Here is a 12,202-nt window from a genome sequence, read left to right as displayed (position 1 = left end):
ATCCGCCTACCAGCAGGTGGAGATAGAGAACACTGAAAGCACATGGTGTTCCTGGACGCCCAGCCCCCTCTGCCTTCAGTATATAAAATTTTCAAAGCAGAGTGAATAGGAAAGGCAAAGTAACATAAACTTTCCTCACAGAGAACAAACGCCCAAGAACTGGAGCAATAACCAAACAAAGGAGGGACGTTATCAACCTCCTGCAATAAAAACAGCATGTAGAAACTCTGATAGCTTGTCTTCAAGTACTCCTGATGAGGCACAATGTCTGTATGCAACATCTGTACAAAAACTAAAGTCAGACAGGGAGGGATCATGGATTCATCTGCTGTGACTAAAGGAAAGAAAATTATCAAGGTAAGAACCTAATTTTCCCTTCCTTGTCATCAACAGCAGATGAATCCATTAACTGATGGGATGTACCAAAGCACTCCCTAAGTAGGGTGGGAACAGGCAACTCCGTGAGCAAGCACTTGCGCCCCAAAATGCGCATCCTGCTGCGCTGCCACATCCAGCCTGTAATGCCGCACAAAAAAGAGATGAGAAGCCCAGGTAGCCGCACGACAGATCTCCTAAAGAGAAAAGACACCTGTTTCAGCCCACGAAGAGGACATTGCCCTCATAGAGTACGCTTTAAACACTTCAGGTGGCAACCGTCCTGAAAGCAAATAAGCAGAAAAAATGAGTTCCTTAAGCCAGCAGCCTATAGTGGCCTTAGACGTCAGAAACCCCTGTCGGGGACCTGCCAAAAGAACAAATAAATGATCAGAATTCCTAAACTCATTTGACATCTGCAGATACTACCACAGAGCCCTGAGGACATCCAAAAGGCGCAATTGCCCAAAGGAGTCCGGAAACTCCTCCTTACAGAAGGAAGGAAGAAAAATGGGCTGGTTGAGGTGAAAAGCTGAAACCACCTTAGGCAGAAAGGAAGGCACCATACAAACAGTTACCCCGAATTCCGAGAACTGTAGAAAAGGATCCCGACAGGAAAAAGCCTGAAGCTCAGACACTCTTCTTGCTGACGTCATTGCCACAAAACAAACTGTCTTGAGAGTCACATCCTTCTCAGAAGCCCGTTTAAGAGGCTCAAACAGAGATTGCTGGAGCGCCTTCAACATGAGCCTCAGGTTCCAAGCTGGAGAAGGCGACCGCAAAGGAGGACGGAGATGAAGCGCCACTCTGAGAAATCAGACAATATCCGGATGAGCAGCAAGGGACAAGCCGGAGACTTTCCCCCGGAAGCAGGCCAACGCAGCCACTTGAACTCGAAGGGAACTGTAGGCCAGGCCCTTTCGTAGCCCGTCCTGCAAAAGGTCCAGCAAGAGCAAGAATGTCACTAGAGTCGGCGAGATAGACTTTGGAGTACACCACGCTTCAACAGTGCGCCAGAGCCGAGCATGTCACAGAGGTAGACCGCGTGCAAGCCTGCAAGAGCGTCCCAATAACCTTATTAGAATAGCCCTTGTCCCTCAATTTTGCCCTCTCAAGAGCCAGGCCGTAAGACCAAAGCGGCAAGGATCTTCCATAGTCACCGGACCCTGAACATACAAGTTCAGCACCTAAGGCAAAGGAAGAGGCGCATCCGCCGGAGATCCGCGTACCACGGACGCCTTGGCCAATCCAGGGTGATGAGAATCACCAATCCTCATTGCAGGCGAATCCGAAGTAGTACTCGCCCTATCAAGGGCCAAAGAAGGAACACATACAGGAGACCCGAGGGCCAAGGTTGAGCCAGAGCATCCAACCCCGCCGAGCGAGGATCTCTCCTTCTGCTGAAAAAGCGAGGGACTTTGGCATTTACGCTTGACGCCATGAAGTCCAAGCCTGGAGTCCCCCATTTGGCACAAATCTGAAGAGAAACTTCTTCTGCCAGTTCCTATTCCGCCTGGTCGATTTGACGTCTGCTGAGGAAATCGGCTTGTACGTTGCTCTGACCGGCTATGTGAGCCGTGGACAGCAGCTCTAGGTTGCGCGCGGCCCAGTTGCAGATCTGAGACGCCTCCGCAACCAGGGCCCTGCTCTGAGTGCCGCCCTGACGATTGATGTAGGCCACTGCTGTCATGTTGTCCGTCAGAACTCGGACAGGAAGACTCTTCAGCATCCTGTGGAAGGCCAGAAGAGCCTGGAAGATCGCTCTCAGTTCCAAGCGAATGATGGACCATCCCGCTTCCGCGGTGGACCACAGACCCTGAGCACAGCATCCCAGGCAATGAGCACTCTAGCCCGAAAGGCTGGCATCCGTTATCACCAGACACCAAAAAGCATGCTGTCGGAAAGCTACCAATCCATACTGTGCTGGGCCGCAGGAAGCCACCTTAGTCTGCGTTGGTATTCCTGGGAAATCAAAGACCATTGCTGAAGCAAAACAAGCTGCAGCGGCCTCATGTGAGCTCTTGCCCAGGGAATCACCTCTATGGTGGCTGTCATCGATCCCAGGAGCTGAACACAGTCCCAAGCTCGAGGGCGAGGCATTCGCAGGAGCAGGCGGACTTGATTCTGAAGCTTGAGCCTCCTGCTATCGAGAAGAAAAACGAACCCCAAAGCCATGTCAAACCGGACCCCCAAATACTCGAGAGACTGAGAGGGTATCAGGTGACTTTTGGGCATATTGAATACCCAGCCCAGAGTCTGAAGAACTGTAACAACTCTGGTTGTGGCAAGTCGACGTTCATCTGCCGAATCCGCTCTGATGAGCCAGTCGTGGAGACAAGGGTGAACTCTGATACCCTCTCACCTGAGAAAGGCAGCCACCACTACCATCACCTTGGAAAAAGTCCAAGGGGCAGTTGCCAGGCCAAAAGGCAAGGCACGAAACTGGAAATGTTGGCTCAATACCGTAAACCGGAGAAACCACTGATGCGGCGGCCAGATGGGAATATGCAAGTACGATTCCTTGAGGTCCAGTGACTTGAGAAACTCTCCTGGCTGTACTGCTGCAATGACGGAGCGCAGGGTTTCCATGCGGAAGTGTCGCACTCCTAAGGCCTCGTTGACTCTGCGTAAGTCGAGGATAGGTCTGAATGACCCGCCTTTTCAAGGCACCACAAAATAGATGGAGTAGCGACCGCAGCTGCGTTCAGCGGGAGGAACCGGAACCACCGCTCCGAGCTTCAGCAACACCTGCAAGGTCTCGTTTACCGCCGCCCGCTTGGCGGCAGTGCCACATCGGGACTCCAGAAACGCGTCTTCCACAGGGGCAGCAAATTCTAGTCGGTAACCTTCTCTGATCAGATCCAGGACCCACTGATCCGAAGTAATCTCGGTCCACTCCTCGAGAAAGAGGGAGAGACAACCCCCTACTGCGGGAACCAATGAGTAGACCGGCGTACCATCATTTTGGAGGATGCCCCTGAACTCCTGGACGTTGCCCGGACGCCGCCGCGCGTTTGTCCGAATGAAAGGAGTTCCTCTGCTGGAAATGGGTACGTTGACCAAACCCCGCAGAGCGCCCCGGGCAATACCTGTGAGCTTTGCAAAAACGTGGCCTGGAAGAGGAGGGAAAAGAAGGACTTTTGGAAGAAGGCCTCGGCCTATCCTCAGGCAACCGTTGGGACTTAGATTCCCCTAGGTCCTAAACAATCTTCTCCAAATCCTCCCCAAATAAAAGCAGGCCCCAAAAGGGTAACCTCACCAGCCTTTGTTTAGAGGCCATGTCAGCTGCCCAATGCCGGAGCCAAAGAAGGCGGCGGGCAGCAACCGCCACAGACATCTGCTTAGCCGAAGCTCTGACCAGATCATAAAGGGCATCAGCCAAAAAAGACAGGGCAGACTCCATATGCGGGCCGACCTCAGCGAGGGAACCTGCTCCATTGGCGGGCTGCTCAACCACCTGCTGCAACGAGGAAAGGCAGGCCCGGGCTGCATAGGAACTGCAAATAGCCACCCGTAAGGAAAGGCCCGAGATTTCAAAGGACCACTTCAGCGCAGATTACAGCCGCCGGTCCTGCATATTTTTCAAAGCGACCCCTCCCTCCACCAGGAGGGTCGAGTCACGCAGCGCCTCCAAGATGGCGGCCGCTGCCAACTCCATCGGGCAGTAAGAATCACCACCTGCCATGCTCATGCCAGCATTAGCATCTAGGCAGCGTGTGCTGCAAAGCCCTGCTGCTGATCTGCGTTTCCCACAGTGGGAGCAGCGCTTAACCCCTTCAGCAGCCATCAAATACAGAAAACAAAATGGGATACCGGTGTCGGAAATGATATTTCAAGCGGACAAATCGGAGAAACTTAATGACTTCACGGTAAACCTAGAGGACGTAATGGGGCAGTTCAGCAAACTGAAGAGTAGCAAATCTCCTGGACCGGATGGTATTCACCCTAGAGTACTGATAGAACTGAAAAATGAGCCTGCGGAGCTACTGCTAGTGATATGCAATTTATCCTTAAAATCGAGCGTGGTACCGGAAGATTGGAGGGTGGCCAATGTAACGCCCATTTTTTAAAAAGGTTCCAAGGGAGATCCTGGAAATTATAGACCAGTGAGTCTGACGTCGGTGCCGGGGAAAATGGTAGAGGCTATTATTAAAAACAAAATTACAGAGCACATCCGAGGACATGGATTACTGAGACCAAGTCAGCACGGCTTTTGTGTGGGGAATTCTTGCCTGATCAATTTACTTCAATTCTTTGAAGGAGTAAACAAACATGTGGACAAAGGGGAGCCGGTTGATATTGTGTATCTGGATTTTCAAAAGGCATTTGACAAGGTACCTCATGAAAGGCTACAGAGGAAATTGGAGGGTCATGGGATAGGAGGAAAAGTCCTATTGTGGATTAAAAACTGGTTGAAGGATAGGAAACAGAGAGTGGGGTTAAATGGGAAGTATTCACAATGGAGAAGGGTAGTTAGTGGGGTTCCTCAGGGGTCTGTGCTAGGACCACTGCTTTTTAATATATAAATGATTTAGAGATGGGAGTAACTAGCGAGGTAATTGAATTTGCTGTTGACACAAAGTTATTCAAAGTCTTTAACTCGCGACAGGATTGTGAAAAATTACAGAAGGACCTTACGAGACTGGGAGACTGGGCGGCTAAATGGCAGATGACGTTTAATGTGAGCAAGTGCAAGGTGATGCATGTGGGAAAAAAAACCCGAATTATAGCTACATCATGCAAGGTTCCACGTTAGGAGTTACGGACCAAGAAAGGGATCTGGGTGTTGTCGTCGATAATACACTGAAACCTTCTGCTCAGTGTGCTGCTGCGGCTAGGAAAGCAAATAGAATGTTGGGTATTATTAGGAAAGGTATGGAAAACAGGTGTGAGGATGTTATAATGCCGTTGTATCGCTCCATGGTGCGACCGCACCTTGAGTATTGTGTTCAATTCTGGTCACCGCATCTCAAGAAAGATATAGTAGAATTGGAAAAGGTGCAGAGCAGGGCGACTAAAATGATAGCGGGGATGGGACGACTTCCCTATGAAGAAAGATTAAGGAGGCTAGGGCTATTCAGCTTGGAGAAGAGACGGCTGAGGGGAGACAGTATAGAGGTATATAAAATAATGAGTGGAGTGGAACAGGTGGATATGAAGCGTCTGTTCACGCTTTCCAAAAACACTAGGACTAGGGGGCATGCGATGAAAATGTTTCTTCACCCAACGTGTAATTAAACTCTGGAATTCGTTGCCGGAGAAAGTGGAGAAGGCGGTTAGCTTAGCAGAGTTTTAAAAGGGGTTGGACGGTTTCCTAAAGGACAAGTCCATAAACCGCTACTAAATGGACTTGGGAAAAATCCGCAATTCCGGGAATAACATGTATAGAATGTTTGTACGTTTGGGAAGCTTGCCAGATGCCCTTGGCCTGGATTGGCCGCTGTCGTGGACAGGATGCTGGGCTTGATGGACCCTTGGTCTTTTCCCAGTATGGCATTACTTATGTACTTATGTATCTTCGCGCCAAAACTTACCCCGCACAGAGCACTGTCAGCGGGAACCTCCCCGGAGGAGCTGTGCACCACTCTCACCTCAGGAGACTGAGTCAAATGAGCTGCGATGAAGCTGCATCGAACCAGGAGCTCAGAAGAAAGACTCAGGAATCGCCACGCTGAGAAAGCAAGCCTCTCTCTTTTTTTTTTTTTTACTGTGAGGAAAGTTAGAGGCAGGCAGCCATAGAGGAACTCTGGGAGGAGGGGGGATGGGGTAAGGCAGGGATAGGGAAAACCAAGTATGCCTTTAATGTGGGAACCACCAGCCACAACTCCCCCCGCTCTACTGGCAAGGCAGAGGAGCCACCCTAGGCAGAAATCCAGAAGCTGAGAAAGCAACGTCCACACCTGCTGGGAGATAGAGATATACTGAAGGCAGAGGGGGTTGGGTGTCCAGGAACACCATGTGCTTTCAGTGTTCTCTATCTCCATCTGCTGGTAGGCGGATACAACCCATCAGTTAATGGATTCATCTGCTGTTGATGCAGGGGCTAGCCACGGGTGGGCCTGGATGGGCCTAGGCCCACCCAGTTTGGGTTCAGGCCCACCCAGCAGCGGAGCGGAGGGAGCAGGCAGCGCTGATCCTGCATCTGCCTCGTTCTCTCTGACGGCAGCGCTTCCCAGACGCTGCCTACCGCCGCCACAATCTACCTCCTCCCTCTGTCTCACTCTCAACAGCAGTGGTAGCGTCGCGATTCAAACACGCTGCCTCCTGCTTCTAACCCGGAAGCGTCTCCTCTGCAGAGGAGACGCTTCCAGGTTAGAAGCAGGAGGTAGCGTGTTTGAATCGCGACGCTACCGCTGCTGTTGACAGTGAGACAGAGAGGGAGGAGGTAGATCGTGGCGGCGGTAGGCAGCGTCTGGGAAGCGCTGCTGTCAGAGAGAGGGCAGGCAGGTGGAATGGGAGGGAAGGATGCATGGGGGTGAAGGAGAATCGCTGGACACATGGATGGGAGCGGGAGCGGGAGGGGAGAGAGGAGAGTCACGGGATGGATGGAGGTGGGGGTCATGGGAGAGAGGAGAATTGCTGGAGATGATGGATGGATGGATGGAGGTGGGGGGCAGGGGAGAGAGGAGAATTGCTGGGGATGATGGATGGATGGATGGAGGTGGGGGGCAAGGGAGAGAGGAGAATTTCTGGGGATGGATGGATGGAGGTGGGGGTCAGGTGAGAGAGGAGAATTGCTGGGGATGATGGATGGATGGATGGGTGGAGGTGGGGGTCAGGGGAGAGAGGAGAATTGCTGGGGATGGATGGATGGAGGTGGGGGGCAGGAGAGAGAGGAGAATTTCTGGGGATGGATGGATGGATGGAGGTGGGGATCAGGGGAGAGAGGAGAATTGCTGGGGATGATGGATGGATGGAGGTGGGAGCAGGGGAGAGAGGAGAATTGCTGGGAATGGATGGATGGAGGGGACAGGGCAAGAACAGAATTGCTGGGGATGGATTGATAGGGGCAGGGGAGAGAAGAGAATTGCTGGGTATGGATGGATGGAGGGGAGAGGAGAGGAGAGTTGCTGGACATGGGTGGATGGAGGGGAGGGAAGAGGAGAGAGGAAGGTTGCTGGACATGGGTGGATGGAGGGGAGGGCAGGGGCAGAGGAGGGTTGCTGGACATGGATGGATGGAAGGAAGGACAGGAGAGAGGAGGCTGCTGGATATGGATGGAGGAGAGGGAAGGGAGAGAGAAGAAATGCTGGACATGGATGGAGGGGAGGGAAGAGTGAGGAAGGAGATGAGATGAGGGAAAAGGAAGAGAGGAGAAAATTGCACATGGATGAAGAAAATAGGCAGAAGCTGGATCCACTGGACAGTCAAGTCTACGGAGAACCCAGAGCAAGAAATGAAGAAGAAAGGCGGAAAGTAAAGAAATAAATGGAAAGGAAGCCCTGGAAACGGAGTAAAGAGGACAAATAGCAGCAGAATCAGATACTGGGCCAGTATGATCAGCAAAAGAAAGTCACCAGACAGCAAAGGTAGAAAAAAAATCATTTTATTTTCATTATAATAATTGGAACATGTCCACTTTGAGAATCAGGTGCTCAACATTAAAAGTTTATATTTACTTATTTATGGCATTTTATCCCACATTAAACATGAATTAGATTGGAACCTGGGATCATTAATGTTTTTTTTCCTGGAGAGAGTAATGCATTGCCTCCCCCACCCCCCAGGCTCTCTCCCCGGCTATAGCCAGCTCTGCAACTCTGCAATTTTGAGGGGAGGTGCACAGGTGGACGGGGGGGGGGGGGGGGGGGGGGGGGGGGGGCGCAGAGGTGGACCAGGGAGAGAGCCTGTTGTTAAACATTTACCAGCACACCACTGTCTAGTGCCCACCCATCCAACCTGTTGGCCCACCCAAAAATTGACTTCTGGCTACGCCACTGTGTTGATGACAAGGAAACAGGTACTTAATTTTGTACCTGCAGCAAGAGAGGGTTAAGTGACTTGCCCAGAGTCACAAGGTGCTGCAGTGGGAATTAAACTGGGTTCCCCTGGTTTGCAGGCTGCTGCACTAACCATTAGGCTACTCCTCCACTCCAAGCAGAGCTTATACAATACATGTTAATATTTTAATACAACTTTAATCTCCATCTGTGCCAAGAATGTTTTTTAAAAAGGGAAGATTATGCTTAAATCATTTCCTCAGTAAAACTATCAAATAAAAAACCTTACAAAATAATATTGTTAAATAAAATCAAACACACCTTTTCGAATATTTTCTAGAAGTTGAGGTGCTCAAACTAGCTCTATGTTTGCTTTCTGGACTGAAAGACTTGCGATGCTCTTCATCTTTAGAGGTTTCGTGTTTTCCATTATCCTTTTTATCTTTCTCTCCTTTGCTTTCCACTTTGACACTGCAAAAAAGCAATTTATTAATCTACTGGAATTTAGTGTTTTACTTTCATTGTCTAATACTATCCATTAAAAATATCAACATATGTAGTTTTGATTACTCCAGTTTTCACACCAGCCCTTTGACTAGAAACAATAAATAACATATAAAGTCAAAGTCTCCCCCTGTCCCTCAATTCTCCAGTCCTGAAGCAGCCTGCAAGTTGCAATGGCAGAGAGGCAATGAAGCAGAGATGAACTCTATGCAGCCTGTATAAGAGGTACCTCAAAAAGATTCAGTTTTCTGGGCTTTAGGTACCAGTTTTGTGGTGCCATATGAGCCATACAGCGGTCCCACAGTTCTCAGAGCAAATACTGCAAGGCTGACCCCATGAAGTTCAAAGAACTGTGATTTGTGTGAACCACTGCTACTCCAGCAAGCCCCTCAGACGGAGTAAGTCAATGAAGGCCAGCCATAATTCTTAGCAGATCAGGAAAGGGGAGGGCATAAAGTGACTAGGGGAAGAGGATGGAAGAAAAGTCTTCTGAGGGTGAGTGGAAGGAGACATGGTCATCTGGAAAGGGTTTTCTGGGGACTGAATGAGGATAAGGAACATTAAACCAGGCATTAGGGGAGGAGAGGATTAGAAAGACAGAAAGGATGTGAGGAAGAGGAGAGAAGAGTGTGCAGGATGCTAAGGAGATGAAAGAGAAAGATGAGGGACAGGAAAGACGAAGAATGAGAGAGGCCCAGGGAGGTGTGAAACAGGTGTGGAACAAAGGGGACAAAGGGGAACCGGTTGATATTGTGTATCTGGATTTCCAAAAGGTGTTTGACAAGGTACCTCATGAAAGGCTACAGAGGAAATTGGAGGGTCATGGGATAGGAGGAAATGTCCTATGAAGGATAGGAAACAGAGAGTGGGGTTAAATGGGCAGTATTCACAATGGAGAAGGGTAGTTAGTGGGGTTCCTCAGGGGTCTGTGCTAGGACCGCTGCTTTTTAATTTATTTATAAATGATTTAGAGATAGGAGTAACTAGCGAGGTAATTAAATTTGCTGATGACACAAAGTTATTCAAAGTTGTTAAATCGCGACAGGATTGTGAAAAATTACAAGAGGAACTTACGAGACTGGGAGACTGGGCGGCTAAATGGCAGATGACGTTTAATGTGAGCAAGTGCAAGGTGATGCATGTGGGAAAAAAGAACCCGAATTATAGCTACATCATGCAAGGTTCCACGTTAGGAGTTACGGACCAAGAAAGGGATCTGGATGTCATCGTCGATAATACACTGAAACCTTCTGCTCAGTGTGCTGCTGCGGCTAGGAAAGCAAATAGAATGTTGGGTATTATTAGGAAAGGTATGGAAAACAGGTGTGAGGATGTTATAATGCCGTTGTATCGCTCCATGGTGCGACCGCACCTTGAGTATTGTGTTCAATTCTGGTCGCCGCATCTCAAGAAAGATATAGTAAAATTGGAAAAGGTGCAGAGCAGGGCGACTAAAATGATAGCGGGGATGGGACGACTTCCCTATGAAGAAAGATTAAGGAGGCTAGGGCTATTCAGCTTGGAGAAGAGACGGCTGAGGGGAGACACGATAGAGGTATATAAAATAATGAGTGGAGTGGAACAGGTGGATGTAAAGCGTCTGTTCACGCTTTCCAAAAACACTAGGACTAGGGGGCATGCGATGAAAATGTTTCTTCACCCAACGTGTAATTAAACTCTGGAATTCGTTGCCGGAGAAAGTGGAGAAGGTGGTTAGCTTAGCAGAGTTTTAAAAGGGGTTGGACGGTTTCCTAAAGGACAAGTCCATAAACCGCTACTAAATGGACTTGGGAAAAATCCACAATTCCAGGAATAACATGTATAGAATGTTTGTACGTTTGGGAAGCTTGCCAGGTGCCCTTGGCCTGGATTGGCCGCTGTCGTGGACAGGATGCTGGGCTCGATGGAACCTTGGCCTTTTCCCAGTATGGCATTACTTATGTACTAACATAAAGGGGAAATATGGGTGATGGGAGAGTTATGAGGAAGCATAGACAGTAAAGGAGGAAGAGATGAGGAAGGATGGAGGAAGAAGGCTAAAAGAAAGGAAGATGAAGGACAGAGATGAAAAGTGAAGGTGTAAAGGGAAAGAACGAGATGGGAGGAGATAGGAGAGATAAGCAATGTTCCCTCTAAGCTGTGCAGGAGTCCTTACCTACATTCCTTCCTATGAGGGGTGCTGTTTCAATATTTATTTATTGTGTTTGGATCCCACATTTCCCACAATATGGCAGGTTTAATGAGGCTTACATATTGCTAAAAAGGCAGTTACAAAATTTAGATCTGTAGAAGTCTAGTACAGAAGTACAATAAACGCTTAGGTTGATATTTTAGCATATTGTGAGACAGGTTAATATTATTGCGTTCCATTTCTGAACTTTTCATGATGTATGGTGGTGTGGGATTAGGCAGATCCACAGGGGAAAGACTTCTTGAAAAGATGTGTTTTCAGGTTTTTTTCTGAATTGTAGGTAGTTTTCTGTGAGTTTCATGTCTTTGGGTAGTGAGTTCCAAAGTTGTGTGCCTATAAACGAGAGGCTGGTGGCATGTGAAGATTTGTATTTTATACCTTTGCAATTTGGGTAGTGAAGGGTTAGGTAGGTTCTTGCTGTTCTAGTCACGTTTCTTATTGGTAGATCGATAAGTTCTGTCATGTAATCTGATGCAAGTCCGTAGATGATTCTGTGGACTATTGTGCATATTTTGAAAGTTATGCAAGCGTTAATAGGAAGCCAATGTAAGCTTCTTAGGAGGGGTTTCACACTTTTGAAGTGCGTTTTTCTGAAGATGAGTCTGGGAGCCGTGTTTTGTGCTGTCTGTAGTTTTCTTATGATTTGATCTTTGCAGCCTACGTAAATACTATTGCAGTAGTCTACATGGGTTAGCACCATGGTTTGGATCATGTTGCGGAATGAATCCCTGGGAAAGTAAGGTTTTATATGTCTGAGCTTCCTCACAGTGTGGAACATTTTCTTCGTCGTGTTCTTAGCTTAGCTTTCTAGCATTAGGTTGTGGTCAATTGTTATGCCTAAGATTTTCAAGTGGTCTGAGATTGGGAGGGATGAACCCTGTGCGTTAATTGCCGAGGGGAGAACATTATTGTATTGGGACGAGAGAATGAGACATTGGGTTTTATCTCTATTGCGTTTTAACTTGAATGCCAATGCCCAGGATTCCATGATGGTCATGCTGTTTATTATTTCCTTGGTGATTTCTGTGGGATTCTGTTTGAAGGGAATATAGATGGTGATGTCATCTGCGTAGAGAAATGGATTTAGGCCTTGTTTGGCTAGAGATTTAGCCAGTGGTGTCATCATTAGGTTGAAAAATATAGGTGAGAGCAGTGATCCTTGTGGTACTCCATATTCCGCTTTCTAAGGTGG

The 12,202-nt window shown here is 48.5% G+C and overlaps 1 protein-coding gene across 1 annotated transcript in view; it reads right to left on the bottom strand.

Annotated features, from left to right (window-relative positions):
* Positions 1-12,202, bottom strand: part of ARMC4 (armadillo repeat containing 4) — a 445,023-nt gene that overhangs the window by 252,915 nt on the left and 179,906 nt on the right. The window contains 1 exon segment of the mRNA XM_030199274.1: positions 8,637-8,786. Coding sequence (XP_030055134.1) covers positions 8,637-8,786 — 150 coding nt within the window.

The sequence above is a fragment of the Microcaecilia unicolor genome, chromosome 1, assembly GCF_901765095.1.
Source record: "Microcaecilia unicolor chromosome 1, aMicUni1.1, whole genome shotgun sequence".
In the NCBI taxonomy this organism is placed as follows: domain Eukaryota; kingdom Metazoa; phylum Chordata; class Amphibia; order Gymnophiona; family Siphonopidae; genus Microcaecilia; species Microcaecilia unicolor.
The sequence above is the reverse complement of the archived record's forward strand: the minus strand, read 5'-3'. Positions and strand labels throughout refer to the sequence as shown.